The sequence below is a fragment of the Ostrea edulis genome, chromosome 4 (assembly GCF_947568905.1).
Source record: "Ostrea edulis chromosome 4, xbOstEdul1.1, whole genome shotgun sequence".
Classification (NCBI taxonomy): domain Eukaryota; kingdom Metazoa; phylum Mollusca; class Bivalvia; order Ostreida; family Ostreidae; genus Ostrea; species Ostrea edulis.
In genome coordinates, this window is record NC_079167.1 from 59,602,583 (window position 1) to 59,630,082 (window position 27,500).

The following is a 27,500-nucleotide window of genomic DNA, read 5'->3' on the forward strand; positions in this document are numbered from 1 at the left end:
GATCTCGGGGGCATAAAAATATCTTTAATGAAGTCAGATTAATTAACTTATACTTACCAAAATACAAAACCAACAAGAGGAGGAATACATTTTGAGCCACAATGAGACCTCCTGAATATTTTTCGTACCAAGTTACAGTGCTATTTTGTGGGCTAAAAACAAACCAAAGTTGGTGAATATTTCACAATTTTCATGCATCATTTACTAAATAACTGTCCATTTTTAAAAAGGAGGGCAGATTCACTAACCATAAATATCTTATTAGGGAATACATCTGTGACAAGTCATTTAAATACAGTAAAGAAAAAATACAACTCAAATTAAAAGTATGGTATCAGTGCTTGTTTTTTGTTGTTGTTTTTTTTTGAGAAAAAGAAATATTTCAAAATTTAATTTCTAAAAAGAACAAATGTTGAAAATAAAACACAAGATTGGTAAAAGGTTCCATCAGAACTTAACAGAGAATGGCAATAATATCAAACAACACTTGTGCCTCTTATATTGTATACATGTATCTTATTGGCACAGTATAATCCTGCAATCAGGGGCAGGATGTAAGTAAGTGTATTTTTATAGAGACTGTTAATCTGACAGTCACACCCTATAAGTCATTAACCTGTATACATGCACTAGTTAAACCTATATACTTACCTAAAACTAAATATTGCACAAGAATACTGGAAATGTGGAGAGACATTCTCACAAAAAGAATGGAGTGTAAACGTATAGCAAAATAAACACACAAAAATGGCTGGCAGGAATCTCAAACAGTAGTAACAGAGAAACTGGAATATCATCTGCAATAAAGAAAATTACACTGAGCACAAGTGTTATTGTACGACATGTGTAGTACTGGTTATAACATTTTTACAACTTTTGAATTCTTTTTATGTAAATAATAAGGCACATTTGTAAACACTGCCCAAACCATACCGACTTTTTATGAAGTTTTGAAGATTTGGTTTGATGCAACAATCCACTATGAAACAAACTCTATGCTTTGCATACTGAACATTCATCCACCTCATGTCTAAATTTTATTTTCACACTTTCTAAACCATTTTCAGCAGTCTACTTCTCAACGTGAAAATGAAATCACCTCTTTGGTAAATGTTTTAGGATATTTGACCGTGGCATTGTTCATAATCCTGAAGTCCACAGCATTCCCTAGCATGCTGAGGCTGAGGAGGGGGATGACGAAGATGAGGAGCCACAGCAGGTGTTGAGGGGCCAGGACTGGGGGGAGGAGGAGGAGGGAGGCCAGGACCTGTACCAGGGTCACAGACAGGTGGTAACACAGCATCAGATAAAACGTGTTCTTCAGGGACAACAGAAATGTCCGAGCCTGCAACACAGAACAGTTCATCAAACAGATATCCTAGAATATTTAGCAAGTGATGAATGAATTCATTGGGTTGCATGGTATTAAGAAAATCTCTTAATACAAATCATTGTTTGCATTGAACTTGTAATTGCAACCATTCATTGAAATACATATATCTATTCAGTATAATGGAACTTAGTAAAATAAATACTAGGCAGCTGATAATAGACAAGTATGTCCTCACCTCAGTTATGAGCTGGATCACTCCAATATTGTCTCTGAACTTGAAGACTAACGGACAAGGCATGCTGATCAGAGAGGCAGCCAAAGCCATGGGGGAGTGTAAGCTATCTCCACTCGGATTCACTGTAGAGACATTCTTAGCACACACTACTGGATACAAAGGCTCAACTGCTAAACTACAAAATACAAAGGCTCAACTGTTAAACTACAAAATACATGTAATACAATATCTAAAATACAAAGGCTCAACTACAAAATGATACAATATCTAAAATACAAAGGCTTCACTGTTAAACTACAAAATACAAAGGCTCAACTGCTAAACTACAAAATACAAAGGCTCAACTGCTAAACTACAAAATACAATGGCTCATCTTTTAAACTACAAAATACAAAGGCTCAACTGTTAAACTACAAATACAATGGCTCAACTGTTAAACTACAAAATACAATGGCTCAACTGTTAAACTACAAAATACAAAGGCTCAACTGTTAAATTACAAAATACAAAGGCTCAACTGCTAAACTACAAAATACAATGGCTCAACTGTTAAACTACAAAATACAAAGGCTCAACTGTTAAACTACAAAATACAATGGCTCAACTGCTAAACTACAAAATACAAAGGCTCAACTGTTAAACTACAAAATACAATAGCTCAACTGTTAAACTACAAAATACAATGGCTCAACTGCTAAACTACAAAATAATACAGTGATGATAAAATAGAAAGGCTTAACTGCTAAACTACAAAATAATACACTGATAAGATATAATTGACCTGGTACTACAGTCTACTTAGAGTCTTCCACTTCAACTTATACAGTACAATTTGTAGTAAATACTGATATTCTATATATCATGTGGTAAAATGGAATCACTATTGCCAGATAGCTAGTATTTGCTGATTAAGTCCTCAAAGACTAATATACATGTACTTCTAACCTGCAGTCCCCTTGTAAATATAGGTTGATATTGTCAAAAACTAAAATATTTCTAACCTGCAGTCCCCTTGTAGAAACAAATTGATATTGTCGATGTTGAGATTACTACCAGCACAGACTACCACCTCTCCATACTCCTGCATGATTTCCATCATTTCACGGGTGGCTAAAAAATAGAATTACCATATTTACTGATGAAACACCAGAATGGCAAGTCATACATTCAAAACCTGCAGACATAATTCACTGTCGGATCATTTTATTATATATACCTGTATATTCAGAAATATTATAATCCATTGAAAGAGCAAGGAAAGATCCTTGAGGACTTTATAAAATAAAGCTAACTTGGTAATATATGATTTTCATATTTTATTTTACTCCTCAAAGTATGAATGTTATGTAAATCAAGCATTTTCTTATATATCATGGGTCAATTCTTATTTTTCAAACCTCGTAAAGAAATCAATATTTCATCAATTGCCTGATATTTAGTATGATCACATGAATGTCTCAGTGTAAAACTTTAAGATTTTGTAGTATTCAATATCGTTGCATGTGTATAATTTTGCAACAAAAAAAGACGAGCATTTGTGTGCTCTTTCTTGAAATTGAAAATCATTCAAAGCATTTGCAGTAATCTGAATTGGGCTCAAAATGTGGTACGTATGATATCTTATTTGATATACTGTGCTCAAGAAAATCTGAGACTGTAGTATAAACCTCACTTTTATATGGTTGGGATTTCATTCAATCTTTTTCAAATCTATCTATCTATCTATCTTTCTTTCTTATCAATCCAGCCTTGCTCTTTAATGTATCATCCAAAACAGAAGCTGTCATTGTCTAGGGTCATACCTTGAAGACAACACCTTAATAAGTTACTATAAATGCCTTTTATTTTTGTTATTACACTCACTTTCAGTGGTACAATCTGTGAAGAGGTTTACTAACAAAGGAACATTGTCTACGTTCTCCAAGTGAGGTCGTATGTTCTCTATTCCTCTTGGTAACCTAGCCTACAATGATGATAAGGAATTATGTACCCGATAAAATGAAATTATTTTAAGTTGCTTCTCTCATAAAAACAAAGTTCCCAATCCTTAAATTAATGAGAAAAAAATCTAGAAGATACATGCATTACTTACTCGATTATCAAGAGCACCAGTTAAGCTGTCATCAGTCAGATAACTAGAAGCATTTCTACTACCACTCCCCATATTATCTGAATTCTGGTTGGTCCATTCATACGACTTCAAAATGATCTCTCCATCTCCCTCATAATTCAGTGGAGTGGTTTCATTACCAAAAATTTCTGGAGGACTTTCCTGATTTTGATTGTCTGTTGGCATCCCAGTCTCACAATCATGTTCACTCAAAAACCGCTGCCTGGACTTGCCGTTACCGACGTCAGACATCTGAAATCGCACTTGGGATGAGTCTAAATTGACGATACTAGGTGCACTGTGACTGCGAGATCTGATTGAATCTTGTGATTGACAGAGCCTGGCACAGGCATTTGTCTCTTTGGCTGCAGTGTCAGATGAGTGACGGCTGGAGTAGCGATTGTAGAGCTCGACCTGCGAGACTGAAGCACTGGTTGGTGCTGTTCCCACTCCCAAGTCTGACCTTAAGGAAATATGGCAATTCCAACCTGCCTCCAGTCCCATCTTCTCTGAAAATACCTGAAACATTCATATAAAAAAATGACTATCCCTTCTAAGTATTATACCAATGTGTATTTATTTCAGAGAATTAAAATTTTTATGCAATTAGATCTGATGCACTATTTGGCTTCATCAAGATTTTGCGCTTGTTTTGTGTTTGATAATGGATAAAGAGATCTCATATTTTAGTGCAACCAAAAATAGCGCTCTTGCTTTATCTCCAAAGGTGCTAGAATATGAATCCCCCCAAAATAAGTACACATGCAGTATGTAAAGGAGCCACAGTTAACATCAGAATAAAAGGGAAGTGACTCTTACTTACCCTACTCCTGACTTCATTTTCTTGTGAAAAATGGACAAATCTAATGCAGGCAATTTCTAATTTGTCAATAAGCTGAACAAAATCCTGTAAAGACAATTCAATTTTGAAAAAATAAGACAATACAATTATTATCATGCAGTTCTAAATTGATACATTTCACCCTCTTTCTCACGTAATACTGTGATGTCATCACTTTTCACAGACTACCAATTACATGAAATTATGTATCAATGAAATTAATTTTATTTTAGACATCCATGAAACTTGATGCCTATGAAAATTGTTAAGATTACAGTATACTGGTATGTACAGCTCTTCTGCATTCATCTTCATGCTTTGTGAATGCTCACAAAGCCTTGACATTGTGAAAATGGTACAAATTCTCCAATCTGATCTATTGAAATTTTATTTCTTGCTAAATCACATATTATCCATATGGAACAAAATACTACTAATACCCTGTGGGTCACCTGGTTCAGTGATCCATAGAACTAGACAGCCAAGTATAGGCGGGTAATGTCTAGAAAAGACTGGATCTATAGAACTAGACAGCCAAATATAGACTGATAATGTCTGGTGAAGGTTGGATCTATAGAACTAGACAGCCAAATATAGGCTGATAATGTCTGGTGAAGATTGGATCTATAGAACTAGACAGCCAAATATAGGCTGATAATGTCTGGTGAAGATTGGCAATCTATAAAGCTAGTGTAGATGAACAGTCAAATACCATATAAGCAGAATTTTTAGCGAGTATTTAATTTTGGCATTATTAGCAAGGGTGTTGAGAATGCTAAAGTTGCATATCGCTAACAATTTATTCCGTATCAAAGGTAATAGTAATCTTGGAATTATTAGCTCTCGCTAAATATATATAAGGAAAATTGCCAAATTTGTGACTCACTAAAATTCCACTTACACAGTATGGGCTGGTAATAACTGGTGAAGGCCAGTGATCTATAGAGCTAGACAGCCATATATTATCTAGTAATGGTTGATAAAGCTCAGTGATCTATAAATCTAGACAGCCAAATATAACCTGGTAGTAACTGGTGAAGCTTATGGATAAACAGCTATATAATCTGGTGACCGTGCCACAGCATAATCACTTGTCTCGCTTCAACCAGCTATAAATAGGAACCAACTCTCATATGGGTTAACTCAACCAATGAATGGCAACTCATCTAGCAGCAGTCTGACATTTATACCCAGGGCTGTCACTGAATTCCTCAGAAATCAGAGGAAAACTGGTCAAAGAGGGAGGAAAACACGGTTACACCCCACCCTACCGGTACCTGCAAAAATATTTTTTGTCACTCTAGATCAACCCCAGAGTGTTTCATTTTTTTCTAAATAGAGCCAATCAGAGGATTTCCTCTGTAAAGAGGGAAAATCACAGCCCTGTATACCACAGAAACTGGTATTACTAATTAGCATTGCTAGAGTGTGTTCAAGTCTGCTGTTCCCGTTGTTCTCATGCTCCGTTCTTAAAGTCACGATTGACGAGAACATGTGCACACAAACGTGTTCTTTTTCTTCGACCACACTACCTGTAATTGCAACTCGAACCCATTCTCATGATGTATGCTGGGCGTTCAGGATCGGTAGGAATTTGTACTCATGCAATGAACAGCAAACTCGAACACACTCCCTATTGTTAGCATTCAAGGCTTCAAAAGATTTCAACTTTCCTTAGAAAAACAAGCACTACTCACCTGCCTGGCCTGATACTGCATGGTGACCATGCCAATGAAGACCTGATTACTCTGAGCCTGACAACAGCCCATTGTGTCCTCTACTGATGAGGTGCTGGTGTTGTCAAATAGCGAGTCCATACTGAAGGCCCGCGACTCCTTCCACAGCTGGGACTCAAAATGAAGGTCAGCATCAGAGCTCCTGCAACAACCAACACAAACAATGCTTCTTTTCTTTTCATCAATACTACAGCAACACAAACAATTCTTCTTTTCTTTTTATTAATACGGCAAATATGGGAAAATTGTTGAATATGCAAATCCAGCAGTAGTTTCATTTGATGTATACAGTCATTTGCAGATAATTCTACGATGGAAGAAAACTTATATACATGTACTTGTACATTGGATAACATTGGCATACATGACAGTTGACACAATTTTAAGATCTAACCCTTTATATAATAGTCATACTTTGCACTTTATTATGTACGCCTTGAAATACTGATATGAAACTCAAAGTGATGGGATTCCTTGTAAAAACCATGGATCAACAAGTTTGACTTTAAACACAATTGATCGTTAATACAACAGTTGTAATCCTTTGTGTAAAATTCATTTCTGTAATGGTTGGGGGAGATAAGAGACAAGTATTGCTTTAGAGTACTCTCAGAATGTTTGATATACAACCATATTTCCCATATCAATCATCTCAAACTGAGCAGAATCATGGCCAATATAAACAGTTTTTGATTTTTTAAAGAACCACTTTTTCTTCCCAATGTTAATTATTTTGAAATCCAAACTAAGTTAATGTTCAATAAATTTGATGTCACCTATATTTCTTCACTGCAGTAGAAAGGAAATATCAGTCTTACAGTGAGATAGAGGATGGCTCCTGTGTGCTTGACCAGTACTGAGGGAGCTGTATAAAATTCTCACAGAGGTGTGGTGATATGTACTGAGTCATAGGTCTGTAACTAAAGGCAGTGCAATAGGCAGCCATGCTTGATCTGTGGTAGAAGTCCAAAATCTTTTTCCTGCAATAAATCCAAAATATTTACATTTACTAATGTTTAGTTCACAATAAACCTATGCCGTTTCATAGTATCTCAACTTGATACATAAACCGAATTTTACAAAATGAAACAAGAGGCCCATGGGCCACATCGCTCACCTGAGTCACCTTGGCCCATATCTGAAGACTTTTCATATATATTTGCATGTAAAACCGTCCCTATTGTGGCCCCAACCTACCCCTGGAAGCCACGATTTTTAAAAAAAACTTGAATCTGCATTATTTCAGAAAGCTTTCATGTAAATGTCAACTTCTGTGGCTCAATTGTTCTTGAGAAAAAGATTTTTCCTACATATTTGTATGTAAAACTTTTATCCCCTATTGTGACCCCAACCTACCCCAGGGGGCCATACTTTGAACAAACTTGAATCTGCACTATATCAGGAAGCTTTCATGTAAATATCAGCTCTTCTAGCTCATTGGTTCTTAAGAAGATTTTTAAAGATTTTTCCTATATATCTCTATGTAAAACTTTGATCCCCTATTGTGGCCCCATCCTACCCCTGGAGGCCATGATTTGAACAAACTTGAATCTGCACTATGTCAGAAAGCTTTCATGTAAATATCAGCTTTTCTGGCTTAGTGGTTCTTGAGAAGAAGATTTTTAAAGATTTTCCCTACATATTTGTATGTAAAACTTTTATCCCCTATTGTGACCCCAACCTACCCCAGGGGGCCATACTTTGAACAAACCTGAATCTGCACTATATCAGGAAGCTTTCATGTAAATATCAGCTCTTCTAGCTCATTGGTTCTTAAGAAGATTTTTAAAGATTTTCCCTATATATTTGTATGCAAAACTTTGATCCCCTCTTATGGCCCCATACTACCGGGAGGCCATGATTTGAACAAATTTTAATCTGCATTATGTCAGGAAGCTTTCATGTAATGTAATTGTTTGGGCTCCATCATTTACCGAATGTTTTAGTGTAATTTTTGGGTTCCAACATTTACCGGATGTTTTAGTGTTATTTTTTGGTTCCATCATTTACTGGATGTTTTAGTGTAATTTGTGGGTTCCATCATTTACAGGATGTTTTAGTGTAATTTTTTGGTTCCATCATTTACTGGATGTTTTAGTGTAATTTGTGGGTTCCATCATTTACCGGATGTTTTAGTGTAATTTTGGGGTTACATCATTTACCGGATGTTTTCAGACAATGGACAGACATCTTCTCCATTCCAGAAGTCACTGCAGCAGTCAACCAGAATGTCACCTGTTCCCTGGGAAAAAATCTGACTAGAACCTGTAAAAAACATTATCATGGCTAATTTAATGCCTCCTGTAAAAGAATATATCATTGCTAATTCATTGCCTGCTGTAAAAATATTATCATTACCAATTCATCGCCTCCTGGAAAAGCATTATCATTTTTAATTCATTGCCTTATGTAAACATTATCATTACTTACTGTAAAAACATCATTTATCATTGCCTATTGTAAAAACATCATTTCTAATTAATTCACATTTTTGTCATTTATCATTGCCTACTGTAAAAACATAATTTCTAATTAATTCACATGTTTGTCTTTTATCATTGCCTACTGTAAAACCATCATTTCTAATTCACAGCCTACTGTGGGTCATAATTCACATGCATTGTTAAGTTAGAATATATGTATAAAACACCAGAGAAAATTCTTGTGGATGAAAATTGAAGGATATGTACAATGATATTATTATTCAATGAGAAAATACAACTTTTGTGAAAATTTAAGTTACTTGGAAACAGAACCCCTGCAGGGTTTGAACTCATGGTTTACAGATTGTCGACCTCACACACTAAACCATTGAGCTAACTAGCTACATAATTAAGAAATTAATTTCATTATTGAAAATACATAAGGGCATGAACGGTTCTGTTCATACAAATACAGCTAATTGTTAGAGATTTGAACACTCGTCCTTACCAGACATTTTCTCCTTCAGCACCACAGAGAACATGTTAGGCATTGGAATCTGGTGATGTACAAAGGATTTAGCTCGGTGGACCTTGGCCTTGGCAGACTCCTCTGGAGACTGCAAAACAAATGTTGATACAGAAAATTACAACAGTAAAACCTGCATATTACAGATATTGATATAGTGGACCCATGTTAAAACAAAGAAATTGTCAATCCATGAATTTTTTTTACCGGTACTGTAATTGAAATATGACCACAGATGACTCTTAGACTCAAACTTCAAAATTCTTGATCTGTCGAAGTAATCTCCCATTCCCTATATGAACAAGCCAACTTACCTTTGTTTTTTCGAACAGTTACTCCAGATCTCTCAGAGTAAAATTCATGCTCCATTATATTTAAAAACCTTGAAATTAAGCCAGTTTTGATAATAAAGTGGACTTGAAAATATGCCATCATTTTCTTGCAGTCAAAAATTATTTGTGAAAAAAGCCCCATTTGAAAATAAACTGAACTCCTTATTGAGGAACATTTACTATATAATCTTTTTTATTTCATACTGAACTCCTTATTAAAGAACATTTGTGATATAATCTTTTTAATTTCATATTTGGTATTGTGAATTGTTATCAATGAAACATGAGTCAGATTCATGAATTCTAACATTCACTTCTCAAAGCTATTTGATACAAACATGTACATGTAAAAATAATAAATGACCTAAAAATCAGCCAGATGTGCCAGTGAACATAGAGACTTGAGCAAGTCTACCCAATCACATGCACAAACACTTGACTGGTAACAATCTTTAAAGGCAGGTTTTGAAAATAATTCAGTCTTCAAAATAAGCCCCTATTTCCTCACCAATTTTTAATAAGTCACAGCTTATTTTCAAGGTTTTAGGGTATATAATTCTTTAAAATTTACTCTGGATACTTTGATGTGTTTACACATGCCACCTGTCTAAATCAATCAATACTTAATTCTCATAAATGTACAGTCATACATTACAGAGAGGAGGTTGGAAAATACAAAACAACATGTACAGGTTTAAATTAATGGAATTATCCACTAGCTGTTATGTAAATGTGGCTTGACAACTTAGAAAGGCCTATTTATGAAAGATTCTTCACCAGGTATTCCAATTTGGGAATTAATTGATTTGTTGAATAATTGACTGCAATTATGAATTAACCTACTTCAATTCTGAAAATCAGTGTTCCCTCAGTTTGATCATAGATGGTCACTTACCACCTGCCGATAAAGGCAAAGTATTCTGTCAAGCATGAACCCATCCAAAGCTTTCTCTGTGAATCCAATCTGACGAGCCAACTCGCACAGGCATCTACAAAACAGCAACACAATGCCATGAAAGTAGTAGCATAATTATTGCTAATTTAATGAAAATACCCCCCTCCCCCTATTTTTTTTATGTAGCAGTCTACCTTCATGAAATCATGCAATAATGATCTTGAATGAGCCTACAAATATTTTTGTTTTGGTTGATATTTTTTTTAACACTATGGGAGTATATCTTAAAAATAATTATGATTTTTGATATACTACTTGCATATCAAACATATTTGGCAAACAATTTCTAATGTTTTCTATGCAATTTGTATGTATTAGTTATCTGCCCTTTATGTAATACACCAGTGCAATTTTGAAGGGCCATACTACAAACCATTGTATCCATGAATATTTGGAAACAATATATATCTATATACATGCACTGCTACTTGAAAAAAAAAACCTATGATGCTATGTAAAATTGAAATATTATTTCAATTACATAATTAATTATTAAACATAGATATGTACAGACGAATTTCTAATTAATTATGTTTCGATCATCTACCTTCTATTGACTACAGCCACAGTGTCCTCATTGGCCAAAGCCTCAGAGGCCACATGATCGGTAAACTTCATGTACAAGTCCATCGTCTTCTCATTGCAGGTGTTGGCTAGGATATTCAGACCCTGAAAAAGTTATGTGAAAATATGTACAATGTTGATTTCTAGTATGGCCACTGACAAAAACTCCTCTAGGATTGAATTCCTAGAAATTGAAGTGAAATGCTTTTTGTGATTTCTTGTGCATGCAGATTTCCTCTCACAAAGTCCAAACAAATCCATTCTATATCACTGTACAATGATTGACATACAATGAATTGACAATACCTCATCCATAACATGCATCATCATAATTGTACAAAATTTAATTTTTATGGATATTTTGGTGCCCTTGATTTTCTTCCTCTGCTTGTACAAAAAAATTCATATATGTTTATACAATATTTCCATTAAAAAAACTCCATAAAATCAAAACACCAACAAGGCTTAGTCAAAGATCAAAGCAGCTAAACTAGGACTTAGGGTCCATATATTTAGCTTAAAATATGTACTGGGGCAATAAGCAGTATTAAGCAGTAATAAGTATTCAAGGAGTAATTAAGTACATGTTATTCTTATTATATCACGTAATTTCGTTGGTCGTTGGCATCATATCTAGGATATTGCTTTCAAATATGATATTGTTTTTATGTTCCTACTTTAGAAAAACATTTCTTTTGATAGTATTTTGTATTTCCTACATTTACATATTTAGAGAAAAGCCGCCTTTAATACATTTTATCGTTTTCCTCACTGAATGTAGGTTCACTTTGTCCCACTTAGGCACTCAAAGTTCTACTAAATGTACCTCATATACAGGAGAGCTCTTATTTTGAAAGTGGCGTATTGGTGTATTAACATTAAAACATCAAAAGATATGACTAATTTGGGCTCATCCTAAAGTCATAACCCTGGGTTTTGATTGAAATTCACCATTTTTTGTACATCCTTTTCTGCTATTCCTAAGTATGCATTTAGATTTTATACAGTATATTGCATGAAAGAAGATGCTATTTAAGTGTTTTACACATAAACACTATGTAACAAATTTGGCCCCACTGTGGGGTCAAAACCCCTACCTCGGGGATCATGAAATTTACAATTTTGGTAGAGGCCTTCCTGCTCTCCATCACCATGCATTTAGTTTTTCTTACATGTGTGCGGTTCTTGAGAAGATTTTTGAAAATTGGTCAATTTTTGCCCCGCCCCTAAGGCCCCCAGGGGTACAGGAATCCTGAAAATTACAATTTATGTCCCCCTTGTTCCAAAAATGCCTCATACCAAATATGAAAAGAATTGGAATGATAGTTATCAAGAAGAAGATAAAAATGTCTATTGTTCACACATTTAATAACTGACTATTGTGGCCCCACCCTGATACCAAAACTCCTACCCCTGGAATCATCAAATTTACAATTTTGGTAAAGGACTACCTGCTCTTTCTAAATATCTATTTAGTTTCAATACAGTATCATGCAACAGCACTAAAGAAGATGTTATTTAAGTGTTTTACACATAAACACTATATACCAAGTTTGGCTCTGCCCTGGGGTCAGAACCCCTACCCCGGAGATCATGAAATTTACAGTTTTGGTAGAGGCCTTCCTGCTCTCCATCACCATGCATTTAGTTTTTCTTGCACATGTGCAGTTCTTGAGAAGAAGATTTTTGAAAATTGATCAATTTTGGGCATTTTTTGCCCTAAGGCCCCAGGGGTGCTGGAGACCTGAAATTTACAATTTATGTCCCCTTGTTCCAAAGATGCTTCATACCAAATATGAAAAGAATTGGACTGGTAGTTATCAAGGAGAAGTTAAAAATGTTCCATTGTTAACTCAGGTGACCGAAAAATTAATGGGAATAAAAATAGTTTTAATCCATTTATTTTGTAATGTTATCTGAACCTGCACACGCCTTTAAGGTCAATACAACATTTGATTTCCCAAACATTGGGCCAAAAATAATTAGGAATTTCAAAATTGATACACTTGGGTTCACACTGAATATTTGAACTACTCAGCATCCTGGCATTAAAGCCTAGTCTTTGTTAATTCCTTTATATATATATATATATATATATATATATATATATATATATATGTGTGTGTGTGTGTGTAACAAACTTCTTTTCTTTCATTTTGATTTGATTTTGATTGCAAATGATAAATTTGCTAAAGAGTCATTTACACCTAGTAAAATTACCTACCAAAATAGGAAAGCAATGGAATGCAGAAACTTGATTCCAATCAAAGAAGTTAAACATTTTCTGATGCTGAGGCAAAACCTAATTATTTTGATCTTTCCTTTCATTATCCTCCAGTATAATTACTTTCTAAAATGAAATCTATTTTGAAACTGCATGTTTCATGATAAATAATTAATGAAAGCAATTAAGTACATGTTCTCATTAATTTTTCTTAGAAAAATCGCCTTCATCTCAGTGATCATATACATTCACAACATATGAAACAAACACACATTCAGATATATAAATATTCATAGAGAGAGAGAAAAAAAACCCACACATAATTTACTGAATCACAGTCCTTGTAGTCTAATTTTTGACATCAGTGCATTTATTAACCTACAAAGGCACACACTGAATTATTTTAGGTTAAATGATGTTATCGTGTCACCACCGGGTAATGACCCCCTTTTAAAATGACAGTCCTCTACTCTAATGTACTTTTACAACAAGTCCTGTCCAAAAAAAGAGCACTTTAGTAGAAGTACAAACAGATCTAACAGTACATGTCTCACAGTTTTAAAGTACAACTTCCCTATCTATTCCATTTTTCTTTACAGGGTAAAGCAGGGTGGATGTAAATGGATGAGTCCATTATGTCTGATGAACTTTCCTAATGTACTCCTGATTTGCACCAGACTGGCCTACTAAATGACATTTTATGTGAACCCCTCAAAGTCCTATTGACACATATAAGCAGTTCCATTTTGGGTAACTGATCAGTCTGTGTTATGCATTATCTCGCAGTCAGAGCACTGCTATCAATTCTCAATGGATTAATGTTAAGTGGATTAATTCTCAAAAATCAGACACTGCACTGTCTACTTTGATTATATTACTTTAGAGACAATTTCTCAAGGGAAAATGTTTTTTATTTATTTTTTAACAGTTTAATTTTGCAACCTGGATCTTATCGAAATCTCACAGTCGTCTCGCTTCTCAACAATGATAGCTAGGATATCTTAGAAACAGATTAATAATGAAAAAGTTTCATTGAAAGAATACTTCTAAATCATAAGTTTTAGTGAAAATATATGATACAAGTTTAATCTATCCCTTAATTAGGATTCATCGCAGGCTATGTATACATTTCTTTTAAAAACAAAATCTTCAAATATATTGCTTTTTTTTTTTTTCATTCTGGGTGGCATGAACTCTTGATCTACAAAATAATACAGGTGTGAAAGAACAAATGCTCTTAAAGGTACAACAACATGTGACACTATGTTCCATGTACTCTTAAAGCACTGTCATTTAAACAAAACAAAAGCTCTATACAGTGACATCGTTAGGCACACAGCTTACAAATGTTTGAAATTGTCCATGATTAGATAGAACTGGAAAATATTCACCCCAAAATATTTAATAGATACATTGATAATTTAGGACAATTAAAACATACCTCTTCCCCCTCCCTTTTACCTCTTTGAATCTAAAACAACTTTTTGAAATGTACTGTGTATCTGTTTGCATGTTTTATAAAATGATCTGATCTCATTCACAGTTGAAAAAAAAACCTCATTGAAGAACATTCTAAAATGTGATTAAGGTGGCTCATTACAATACATTTGTCTAATACTGTATTCCATATGTTTCTTGAAGATTTTAGTACTGATATATTTCAAAACTATTAACAAAAAAACAACTATAATTTTCATAAATAAATAAATTAGAACATTTACATGAATTTTCTTTGCATATTGTTTTATTACATATTAATATCATACGTTAAATCAAAGGGAAGTTTGGATTTTAAAATCTCTTATTTGCAAACAAAACACTCATACAGAAAAAAATCACCCCCCCCCCCAAAAAAAAATCATATGAAATAATTGAGAGCTTGTATCACTGTCAATCATACTTTATACCAGATGCTCAAATGAGCCGAGCCATTAGATATAATTTTAGTGTAATGATCCATCCACCTTAACTGCTGTTAGATATAATCATAAAAACAATTAAGATCCATCAGACTGCTCATCCACTCATAATGTGCTTTAAAGCTCACCTCACATTCACTATATAACAGAGTATCGAAATTGATTTCAAAATTCAAAGGATTTCAAGTTTCCCACATAGCTGTTCTTGGTGTTTTATTTACATTTCAAACTGAAACCAGTAGTCAACTTTCCAAAAATATGGTTCTGCATGAAACATTTTTAAAAAAAAACCCAACACTTACTGTATTTGTAAGGCTTTATATTCATGACTTTGACAAATAACTTAAAACAAGGGGTAAAACAGTTTAATTTCTAAAGTCAAGATATTAAAAAACATAAAATCTGAAAACCCTGATATTTATAAAGTGTACCTATGAGCTTGAAAACAAAAATAAAAAGAATTTTTATGTGAAATTTTAATTTGATAGCTTCTGTTGCATTTAGTCATCCAGAAATGATTTAACAACAACCCATCAGCCTGCTGTTACTGAGAACTGAGAGCATTTGACTTGGCTAATAATTGATTTTTATCAATCAATGTCATGGATAATTCTTTTCCATGCTTTTTCTTTCAGCTACAAAAATTGTAGGAGAATTTCTACATTAAATGTTGGACTATTCCATTCAGAAATTTGGTTCAGTCCACTTTATTGTAAATGTTATATATAATTTTCTTGTTGGACTAATCCACTTCAGACTATTCCATTTGATTGGTAAAGTTTCCTTGTGCTACTGGATTATTCCATTGATTCAAGGCCAACACAGATCAGTACTCCCCACAGCTGTACGAACTACTGTTATCCATTAATAACACTGCACTCTGTCACTTAAAGCAAGGTTGACCCTTTCAACATTGATCATTCAATCTTTTATCTGCCCCCTAGAGGGTGACAAATTTAAACTGTTCCTGGTTTTTAATAGTGCAGTTCTGCTTTGAACAACAATATCAAATTGAATTCCAAACTAATTCTTGAAAAAGAGATTAATTCCAGGCCAAGCCTCATACACTACATATGAATAAACACTAAGACACAGGCAAACTACCTCTCCATACGATTTATCTGACACTTAACAATTTGCTGCAATCAAGGAAATGTGTTGATATTCATGGAACATTTGATGTGTAGATTGGCAGTCTCTGAGCACTTATATATGATGGAAGAAATGACATACCAAGGGCTTAAGAGAAGACATGTGCTTCATCCATCCTGGGTCGTCAAACTGCAACTCAAATGCGTTCTACAAAGAAAAAGAACAAAGCATTATTGAATAGCTAACATTACATGGCACATAATCTGTAAAGTACATAACTTGTAGAAGAAAATTGACATTCCATGTGAAAATGTTACGAGCCTGTAAAACATTGAGAATTTGAAATCACTCAAAATTACAGTATTTTATATTTCCAGTAAATCCTGACTAAAATGATCTCTTCTATTACATTTCTTTACATACTGCTTGGTAAAAAACGTTCACATGTACATTATATTGTATCAACTTCTAATTTGTTTAAAAATGTATGAAGTTTTGACAGTGTTTGAATATATTTTCATTTGGTTATTTTTTTTTTAACACTTGGTACAGATATGAACAATTCCATATCTAATATCAATTACCAAGAGTGCAAAATACAAAAAAAACCCAAAAAACCCCAAAACAAACCCTGATTGTATAAAAGAACTAAATGTTGTAAGTATGTGCACTTTATGATATTATAGGGTGCATATCAATAACTTTAAAGTGCATTTGGAAAACATGTGAATAAAGGATAAGATCTATCCTACAGGGAAATCGAACAATATGATAAACGGTAATTTGCCATCTTTCAAGTTGAGGAAAAATTTCCCATCAGAGAAATAAATATTTTTGAATCTTACAATAATCAATGGAACTGGGTTTATGACAAAACAACAGCTGGCAATGAAGACTTGGTTAATGTATTCAAAGTGGAATAAAAACCAGGATGTTTTTCACATGCTAAAGCAACCACATCTTATTATTCCCTCTAAAGAAGACACATTAATTACCTATAAAAAAAACTTCTGTATGTGACAGGGCTAAGTATCCATTAATAAAATCAGTTGAATTACAGAGACACAAGATTATGTTTTCTCAAAACAGAAACAAAAAAAGGAAAATTAATGGTGGTGACTATTATTTTTTTTTAAAATGAATTCAATGTATTGGCATGAGACCCAATGTGGGCTACAATACTTAGCTATATCACATTTTACAACAAGATGCCCATGGGTTACACTGCTCACCTGAGTCACCTTTACCCTGCTGTTCTTCTACAGAAAATTTTAAAAACATTTTCTACCCTCTTAATTCCCATCAATATGTTGACCCCATGGGGTCATGATTTAATCAACCTTGAATCCACACAAAATATGGATGCTTTAATATCAACATTAGTAAAATGGCCATGCTGTTCTGGAGAAGAATATTTTGAAAAGATTTTTTCCCTATTTTTATGTATCATGTAAAATTTGATCCCAGATTTTAGCCCCACCCTAACCCCATGGTCCGTAGTCTTAAAAAAAAAAACAACAACAACTATCCAAACCTGAATCCACACAACTTAGAAATGTTTGCATTTTAACATGATTTAGTGTGGCCCTTTAAAAATATCTTACATATTCTCATGTAAAACTTTAAAAAACCCTTTTTAGCCCCAACATAATCCCAGGGACTATGATTTGGTCAAATATGAATTTGCACTAGTAACATGGGACTAATCATGGCCAGTGGTTTGTGCAAAGAAGAATTTTAAAGATTATTTTAATTTTTGTTCTCATGTAATTTTTTTTATTATTATCCCAGATTGTGGTCCCAACCTTCCTACAGACACTATGATTTGAATCTGCACTACTTGAGGATGATTGCATACTAATCATAATGTTGTTGATTTTGGTAAGGTTTTCAAATTTTCTCCCCATATATTCCCATGTAAAACTTTGAATTCATATTGTGGCCCAAACCCAAGGGACATTGATTTGAACAAACTTCAGTCTGCACTACATGAGGATGCTTGTATATTAATATGACTAATCATGGTTTGCTGTTATTGAGAAGAAGACTTTTAAAGTTCTTCACAATATATTCTCAAGTAAAACTTTGATTCCCTAATGGCCATCCTACCCCTATAACCATGATTTGAAGAAACTTGAATCTGCACTACCCGTGTCAATATATGACTAATAATGACCTTGCTGATTTTTAAACATTATTTCCTATATAATTTAATTCTTATTGTATTCTAGTCTCTGATTGGTCAAATTCCAATTGAGGAATGCAGGGTATTTTTGTATAAGCTGGTTTGGTATAAAAACACCCCCTTGACAACCAGCTGCTGGAACTATTTTTCTCTCTCTCTAAATTTACATTGTAGCACTGTTTTGAGCCTTCTATGGAATAGAAAGTCAACGTGTACAATAAGATACTTCCGTTTAATACACATATTGTTTCCTTGTTGTCAATTAGCATCTATTTGTACACAAATCAGTGTTGTAAAATATCTTTCTCTGTATGATGGTCGAATAATTGATTAAAACAAAGATATTATATTCGAATTAATGATTTACCAAGTAAGCATTGCTCTGTTCATTTTGAAATATATTTCTCACTGGGAAAAAGGGGGGAGGATAGTTTCATTGCTTGATCCGCCTTTCAACAAAGTAAACAAAAAATCAGACATCACATTTTATTTCATGATGTCAGTCACATTGAAAAGTGGATCGTGATTTGTCATTTGCTTACATACTCTCTTTTGTCCGATTTACTATTAGCAACAATGTTGTATGCAAGGGTAATTTTTTATGTACCCTAGTAGCAATTTTCACAGAGTGAGAAGCTGCAAATTATTGCATTTTCTGATATTTGAAGACTTACTTTGGGTAGGCCTAAACAATGCAATTTCCTGTATGTTCTCAATCTGTCGGAGATTAGCGACTTCAAAGTCGATCTCTAAAAGGCAGTGATATACGCATTGCATGCATAGCCTACACTTTTTATTCTGTCATGACAAATTTCACCTTCGATACAATATTTTGATAAATAGGCTCCGTAGAATTAAGATTAAAGATGGCTGTCTTCACAGCTAGAAGCTTCTTCATTGTTGCTAAGTGAATAATTGCGCGGCTCAGTTGACTTGTATTTTTCAGAATTTATGTACATTTTGATAAACAAAGGTTAGTACCTTTGTCTCTTGCATTAAATAATAAGGAATAACTTTAATTCTGGGGCAAGTTATACGAGTATAACCGGGTTTGGGTCAGTCTACCCTTTTTTATAATCAGCTTCTCGGATTATAAAGCGTAAACTGACCCAAACCATGTTATACTTGTATAACATGCCCCAGAATTAAAGTCATTCCTTAAACATTCATATGTAAAACTCTTATCCCCATTTTGGTCCCATCCTATCCCTTGGGACTATGAGTTGAACAATTTAGAATCTACACTGTGTTAGGAAGGTTTCACAGCAAGTTTCATCTTTTCTAGCCCATTGGTTCTTGAGAACATTTCTCCTATTTTTACCTTTTCTTGATTACCTCCTCTTTGAAGGGGGCATGGCCCTTCATTTGAATAATTGTAAACTCCATTTACCTAAAATTGCTCTGTACCAAGTTTGGTAAAAATTGTCCCAGTGGTTTTAGCAAAGCAGTCGTTAATGTATGAAATTTACAGACAAATGGATGGACGTACGGACATACTACAGACAACAGGTGATCAGAAAAGTTCACACGAGGTGAGCTAAAATTGAGATTTAGAACAATAAGTAGCTGCAGAACTGTAGCTCTCTTGGAAAAATGACCTGCGACCTGCAGTTCTGAGCTAGAGTAATGACCTGCGACCTTCAGTTCTGAGCTATAGTAATGACCTGCGACCTACAGTTCTGAGCTAGAGTAATGACCTGCAACCTTCAGTTCTGAGCTAGAGTAATGAACTGCGACCTACAGTTCTGAGCTAGAGTAATGACCTGCAACCTTCAGTTCTGAGCTAGAGTAATGACCTGCGACCTACAGTTCTGAGCTAGAGTAATGACCTGCGACCTTCAGTTCTGAGCTAGAGTAATGACCTGCGACCATCAGTTCTGAGCTAGAGTTTAAGAACATAGAAGCATCTTTATATTCTTTGTCAAAATATTTATGTCATCTTGTTTTTGGAGAGATATTTTTCAAAGTTTTTCATAAATGTTCTCCAATGGAAATTTTGGAATTCTATTGTAGTCCAAGAGTCCTCTTGTTTCACAAGAACTTCCCTGCGAATTCATTTTGAATTTTATGTCAAACTAGAACTGATATTTTTCCTAAACTTCACCGATAAAGCACCATGCACCCATGAGTCTCTTCAAGTATTTTTTTTAAAAATGTGTTTTACATGAATACACTAATTTGATTTCCCTGAATCATGCCAGATTGGATCTGATGGAAGACGTACACTCTGTTGCACCAAGTTTCATAATAATTATGTCACCGATACACGGCACAGAGAGAAGTCTTCCTCCATCAAAGGTAAAGATCCCAGACACCTTAATTAATTATGAATGTGTAATTATCACAATGGTGGCTTTAATGTATTAAATGTGACTTAATTGACATAAAACCATGATGGAGACTTTAGTAACAATTTGTTTGAAGCATTAACTACAGAGCCAAATGAGTTTTATGAGTGGATGATTAAAGGTATACCTGTGTCCCTGAATATCCCATTAACTGTAATCATGTTTGCACAACATCCCCTCAGTGTAATACTATTGTCAATACATCATTTGGTTAATTAATCGTGCATCTCTCTGCAAACACTTACACACTGTTTTGAGCATGAAGTATTGTTTACATTAGTTTCCATCAACTGTTGGTGATCATGACATCAATTATGAAAGTGTTAAGGATAATCAATATGCACACAGTGTCATTTGCATGTGCCTATAAAGAAATACTCATTTACTTAGGCAACTCTAGAGAAATTGAAGTCTCGAGTTTGAGTTTTCGAGAGTCTGGAAATTGACATGGTGATCAAGAGTTTTATTTTTATACCACATGGAAATAATTTGTTTTCATTGCTTAGAAATCAAAAGTAGAGGGTTTTAAAGTGTTTTTAACCAAAACATAACTTGAACAAAATGAAGTATTAAATGTCCAAACAAGTGCATGCCTATGTGATTAAATAAAATCAATTCGGATGTGATAATGAGATGTAACTGTTCACTCCTCTCTAAATAATTGTCTATATTAACTTAAACACGAGGCCCATGGGCCACATCACTCACCTGAGCCACCTTGGCTTGAAAGGCCTTGCCATAAGAAATTTATATACCAAATATGAAAGATCTACCCTAGACAGTTAAGGACACATTCAATAGATAAGATTTTTATTAAAAGTAAGTCTAACTTCCAGGTCAAGATCACAAACCATTGGATCACATGAAAGGTCTTGACATAAAGAATGTACATACAAAATATGAAAGCCCTAGCTTAAATAGTTCAAGAGATATTTTTAAATATATATACATGTATATATATCAACATATAAAACTGAGATCCCCTATTGTGGCCCCATTCTACACCCTGGGGCCATGATTTGAACAAACTTGAATCTGTGCACTGTCAGGAAGCTTTCATGAAAATTTAAACTTTTCTGGCCCAATGGTTTGTGAGAAGAAGATTTTTAAAGATTTCCCTATACATTTGCATGTAAAACTTTGATCCCCTATTGTGGCCCTACCCTAACCCCAGGGGCTATGATATGAACAAACTTGAATCTCCACTATGTCAGGAAGCTTTCATGTAAATTTGAACTTTTCTGGCCCTGTGGTTCTTAAGAAGATTTTTAAAGATTTTCCCCATTTGCATTTTAAACTTTGATCCCCTACTGTGGCCCAACCTACCCCCAGGGGCCATGATTTTAACAAACTTGAATCTGCACTATGTCAGGAAGCTTTCATATAAATTCTAACTTTTCTGGCCCAGTGGCTCTTGAGAAGAGGATTTTTAAATGACCCCACCCTATTTTGGCATTTTCGTGATTATCTCCCCTTTGAAGAGAGCATGGCCCTTCATATGAACAAATCTGAATTCCCTAGATATGCTTTGTGCAAAGTTTTGTTAAAATTGGCCTGCTGGTTCTGGAGAAGATTTTCAAATTCTATCAATGTCTTTTCGCTATTTTGCTGAGCATTGACCTTCATTTGAACAATTTTGAATTCCTTTCACCCAAGGATTATTTTTGCCAAGTTTGGTTGAAATTGGCCCAGTGGTTCTGGAGAAGAATTCAAAAATGTGAAAGTTTACAGACAGACAGATTGACAGATGGACAACGGGTGATCAGAAAAGCTCACTTGAGCTTTCAGCTCAGGTGATCTAAAAATCATTTTAGACATTGATTATCATAAAATTACCCCCATGATTTCATTATTTTTACCCCCTCCCCCCTTCCCCAGTACAGACTAATTAGGCATTTATTCCTTGAATGTTGCAAAATTCTTGATACAGAGAAAACAATGAAGACACTGACCAATCTTTTGGCAATTTTTTCAGAGTAAACCACCCATATGACCTGACATTGGATCTGGGTACTGATATTAAAAGTAATCAACACACATAACACAAATCATATTGATAACATTGTTCATGTCACTGATGATTATATAAACTGAGGTTAGCTGTTTGTGGTGTAAAACACTGTGGGCAAAGTGTGACCATCAAGATAAATTACTCGCTTCACTAAGACGACATTTACATCTTCTCAACATTCTTTTTCAAATTTGATATCATTGATATTCCTTACTTTTTCAAAGAGTAGAAAATATTAATATAAATGAAGTACACAGTAAATTGATGTACAGCTTAATGTGGTTGGGTCTGGAACATCTCCGCATTCCATTATGTAGGTCAGTTTATATTTCATTGTTTTTCCAAATTCATCCTTTTCAAGTGTAGTAATGCTCTATATAATGTAAAAGTTTTAGCTTAAAACTATAGGAGGAGTTAAGCAAACAAACCAAACCAAACAAATGTTGTGGGACTGACACACAGAAAAAGGTCAATCAACATGCCCTCAACTAAGTCTTAATGATACAATTCTATTATGAGACCTTGACCTTGGACCTTTTGCCCTTGGGGTCATCTTTCATGAAGACTTCTTTTGCTGCTAAAACTCCAATGGTATTTCAAACCTCATCAAGAAACCAAGGTGTTTCATACCAATAAAAGACAAATAGACCAAAATAACTATCCAAAAGGTGTTCTATACCAATAAAAGATTATTAGACCCAAAGAACTATCCAAATGGCGTTCCATACCAATAAAAGACAAATAGATCCAAAGAACTATCCAAAAGGTGTTCCACACCAATAAAAGGCAAATAGATTTAAAGAACTATCCAAAAGGTGTTTCATACCAATAAAAGGCAAATAGACCCAAAGAACTATCCAAAAGGTGTTCCATACCAATAAAAGACAATTAGACCCAAAGAACTATCCAAAATTTTGCTAATGCAGGGAACAAAAAAATCATAGTTTTTTTTTTAATTGCTAGTCTATCCCTTATCATTTAACAGTGCCATGCCCTCTGATAATCATATTGACCTGTCTGGTTGAAGGCATCTACATGACTGTAGAAGGCATCTATGTGATTTAATGTCTATATCATCAAGGTGTCTGTACACAAGCGCTGGGATTTCTGATTACAAGGTATCAAATTCAGAAGTGACTACCGTGTGGAAAACAGTCTTCTGTGTGCTTCTTATTGGTATTTGTACAATTTAGATTTACTTTGACAGTCAAAGTGACTTAACACCAAACAGATTATACAGCATAGTCTGTCCCACATTGACAAGAACATCACTTTACAGCATAGTCTGTCCCACATTGACAAGAACATCACTTTAATTTTGAAGGGAGATTTATCTTGCTTAATCTTACATAAATTTTAAGGCAAAATATCAACTTGTGACAACAAAACATTTTGAGAAATAAAACTCTTCAATTTCATTAATGCTTTTAAAATGACCAATTTCATAAACAAGATAAGAAGCCAGAATAACATTGATATCAGTATATTTTAACTCTAACAAAATACTACACAATATTAACAGCATGCAAATCAAAAGGTGTAAACTAGAAATGACATTTTAAAAATTGACATCTTGGGGGCTAGTGTGATTACAAAAACATTAACCCACCCACAGACCTGTTTATACAATTTTAACATTCTGTACAAAGGGAAACAATTCAAACAGACATACCATGGCAGCATGAGTAAGGTCTAAGACTTCCAAGCTGCTTCCTGCTCCATGGGCTGAAATCACAAAACATAAAAACTAAACACACATTTATAAACATATTTAAAGTTGATGAAATGATTATGTGTTGATAACTAGATGTCTAAATATGGTAGCCACATCAACCTCCAGCTGACATTTCTACACAATAGCGATGTACATGAACATCCCTCTGCAATACTCAATAACTTTAATCCACCGAATGTTTGTTCTTGTCATAAATTCTGACTTAACAAATATGCAGAACTTTTCTGCTGGCCTTGTTACGTAAAATTTCTTTACAATAATATTATAAAAGCATGGAGCAGTGGAAAAGTGCAAGAACTGTTAACTCAATGGATAAAAATTGTGTGTTCAAGTTCTGTCGAAGTCATATATTTTTCTCATTGCAACAACAATATTGTAAGTCATTGATGCTGTATCTTTAAAAATTGCACGGAAGCCACAAGAATAAAAAATAAAGTATCAAATTCTATTGAAAGCATAAAAGGAAACTTAGATTAAATGTAACAAATTTAAACTTCCTAATTTCCAGTATCTGAAGAATGTTCACCCTTGAACCTTTGATTTCTATAATATACTTTCATTTGAATCTTTTAAAAATTATTATCAGCATCTAATCTATATAAATTTCCCTTAACAGAATTTATATATATCAATTTATAAATTACATAATTAATCAACCTTGTATGAGGGTGTGTCACCATCATTACATTTACCAACAGTAACAAGGAAATCTTAAAATAAAAGATTTAGCAAATTCATTCACACTAGTCTTCTATGTGAATCATGATATCATGAAGTTATAAACAAAGATTTTCTATACAGAAAACTAGAAAGATTTTTTGATACATTTTTATTGGCAGTAGAATGCTTTGTTGTTGATATTCCCTCTCATTGAAGAAACTGTTGTTGTATATATTTTAAGGGTAGTGTTCAAGTGTAGGATCTGGTTGACCAGTGTGTAAATGAAAGGTTAACATTTGTCACAAATTATTTCATTGAAATGGGAATACTGTACATTCAACACTGTACATTTAATGATAACACTCACATATATGTTTCTCAATGCCATCTGGATGGTGGTTGATTTTATCACAAGAATTAGAAAATCCTTGATCCTCCTCTTCATTGACTGCTTCTCTTTGAGATTCAGGAGTCAGGAAACAAATTTTCTCCGCCGAAGGATTGGGCCATGAAAGGATTCCTTTCTTGTCCACACAGCAGAAGCACTACAATAAGCAAACAAAGTCTACAATCAAGATACAGGATAGGACAGTCACAAGGTCATAGAAACCGACTACTCGATCACACAAGGTCATAGAAACCGACTACTTCATCACACAAGGTCAGAGAAACCGACTACTCGATCACACATACTTGAACCAATATCTACAAATTCATGCACTACAAAGTCACGTGAAAAACAAAATGGAATTCCTACAACCTGGACCTTAAATAATTAATCTTGGGTGATGATAATGCCTCACTTCCAGGTCATAATGATACTTTGAGTAAGAATAAGCATCTAATATTTCTGCAATGTGAAGATAGCTATGACAATAATTACATACTCATCTCTATCATCTTTAAATTGTCACAATAACTTTGTCAAGGCAGTTTTTGCACCCAGTGTGTATGCTCTAAATATATTACCTTTACATACATTTTATAACTTATCTTCCTGTGACCAATGTTGGTCAGGACCAGAACACATCCCCATGTCATATGCAACCTTTGTCACCAATAAAAGCATGTTAACTTTCTCTGTTGTAAAGATATGACATGGACAAATATTCTCTTTGTTCTATGACTACAAGTGGTCTTGATTGTCCAAATAACTTTGGGATCAAAACACATTCACAAGACATAATGAACATTTCTTGTAACTTTCCTGCTCCTATTGCATAATTTAAACAGATATTACACATGATTTGTCCTTGACAGTGCTTAAATGGCCTTGGTATGGAGTTGCAATTAAAACTATATGTCAGAGGCACCTTTTGTGTCAAATATGAACATCTTCCCTTTCTCTGTAGTAAAGATTTGACCTTGACAGGGTAATATACTCTTATCCTCAAAGTTTTGTTAGTTTATTTCTTTGTTGATTTAAGTCTCAATAAAAAAATTCCCACTCATTTAAAGACATCACCAGCTTTAAGTCCTCAAAGTGACCTTGACATTATCTTAATGACCTTGAGAAAGGATCAGAACATGTCCATAAGGCATGAGTAGCTTCTGCATCTAGGTGTTGTCTCAGTATTCTACTGATCCAAATACTTGATCTCCAAATGAATTACATGTTTTTCCTAATATCCTAGACATTGTCCTCCCAACGACCTTGAGCTGGGTTAAGGACACACCATCACCTCATCAGCATCCTCTGAGTCATATACAAACATCTTATCTCTCTACGTTGCAGATATATGATAGTAAAAATTTTGGGGGTTAAAAGAGTAAACATGTAGAAGAAAATATCTATACAAAGATGACTACTGATGGATGTACAGACATGGTAATTTCAAGACCCTACACCTGAGGGAGTATATCTAAAGCTGTCCTACCAGGACTAATATCCCCTACAGGGCACACCCAAAACTGAATGTGAACACCATAGTCCTCCTAGAGACCTTTGATGCAGCCATATGATATAATACAATGCCCATAGCCAAACTTTTATGATACTGATCCCTAATCTTCATGTGCTTCAAATATTCCATATTACTTTAAATGATATCATGACACACCTTTTAATCAATAGACACCTTTGTGTTAAGTTTGCTGTAAACCAAATATCTGTAACCACAGGCAAGTTTTGTTGATACATGTATATCATTTGTAAAAAGCTGAGAAAAGATCTAAATGCTGTTGTTAAGAGTCATTGAATCACAGAGTGTAGGTGAGATGCAGCATTCAGACTTTGAGTTGGAAGAAGCATCTTGGGATGTTAGCCTAATT

At 34.2% G+C, this 27,500-nt stretch overlaps 1 protein-coding gene across 2 annotated transcripts in view; it reads right to left on the reverse strand.

Moving 5' to 3' along the window:
• The window catches only part of LOC125670543 (transmembrane protein 94-like), a 43,637-nt gene that overhangs the window by 6,864 nt on the left and 9,273 nt on the right, over nt 1-27,500 (reverse strand). Inside the window, exons 10-26 of one of the 2 annotated variants that reach the window (XM_048905753.2) lie at nt 25,597-25,774; nt 24,507-24,559; nt 16,432-16,497; nt 11,039-11,160; nt 10,432-10,525; nt 9,187-9,295; nt 8,418-8,520; nt 7,074-7,235; nt 6,217-6,397; nt 4,502-4,585; nt 3,661-4,197; nt 3,432-3,531; nt 2,570-2,678; nt 1,569-1,743; nt 1,100-1,345; nt 652-797; nt 58-152 (exon numbers count right to left, since the gene is read on the reverse strand). In XM_048905753.2, coding sequence (XP_048761710.1) covers nt 58-152; nt 652-797; nt 1,100-1,345; nt 1,569-1,743; nt 2,570-2,678; nt 3,432-3,531; nt 3,661-4,197; nt 4,502-4,585; nt 6,217-6,397; nt 7,074-7,235; nt 8,418-8,520; nt 9,187-9,295; nt 10,432-10,525; nt 11,039-11,160; nt 16,432-16,497; nt 24,507-24,559; nt 25,597-25,774 — 2,560 coding nt within the window. Of the gene's footprint in view, nt 1-57; nt 153-651; nt 798-1,099; nt 1,346-1,568; nt 1,744-2,044; nt 2,094-2,569; nt 2,679-3,431; nt 3,532-3,660; nt 4,198-4,501; nt 4,586-6,216; nt 6,398-7,073; nt 7,236-8,417; nt 8,521-9,186; nt 9,296-10,431; nt 10,526-11,038; nt 11,161-16,431; nt 16,498-24,506; nt 24,560-25,596; nt 25,775-27,500 lie in introns of those variants that run through there. The other variant, XM_056163224.1, reaches the window with a different exon arrangement.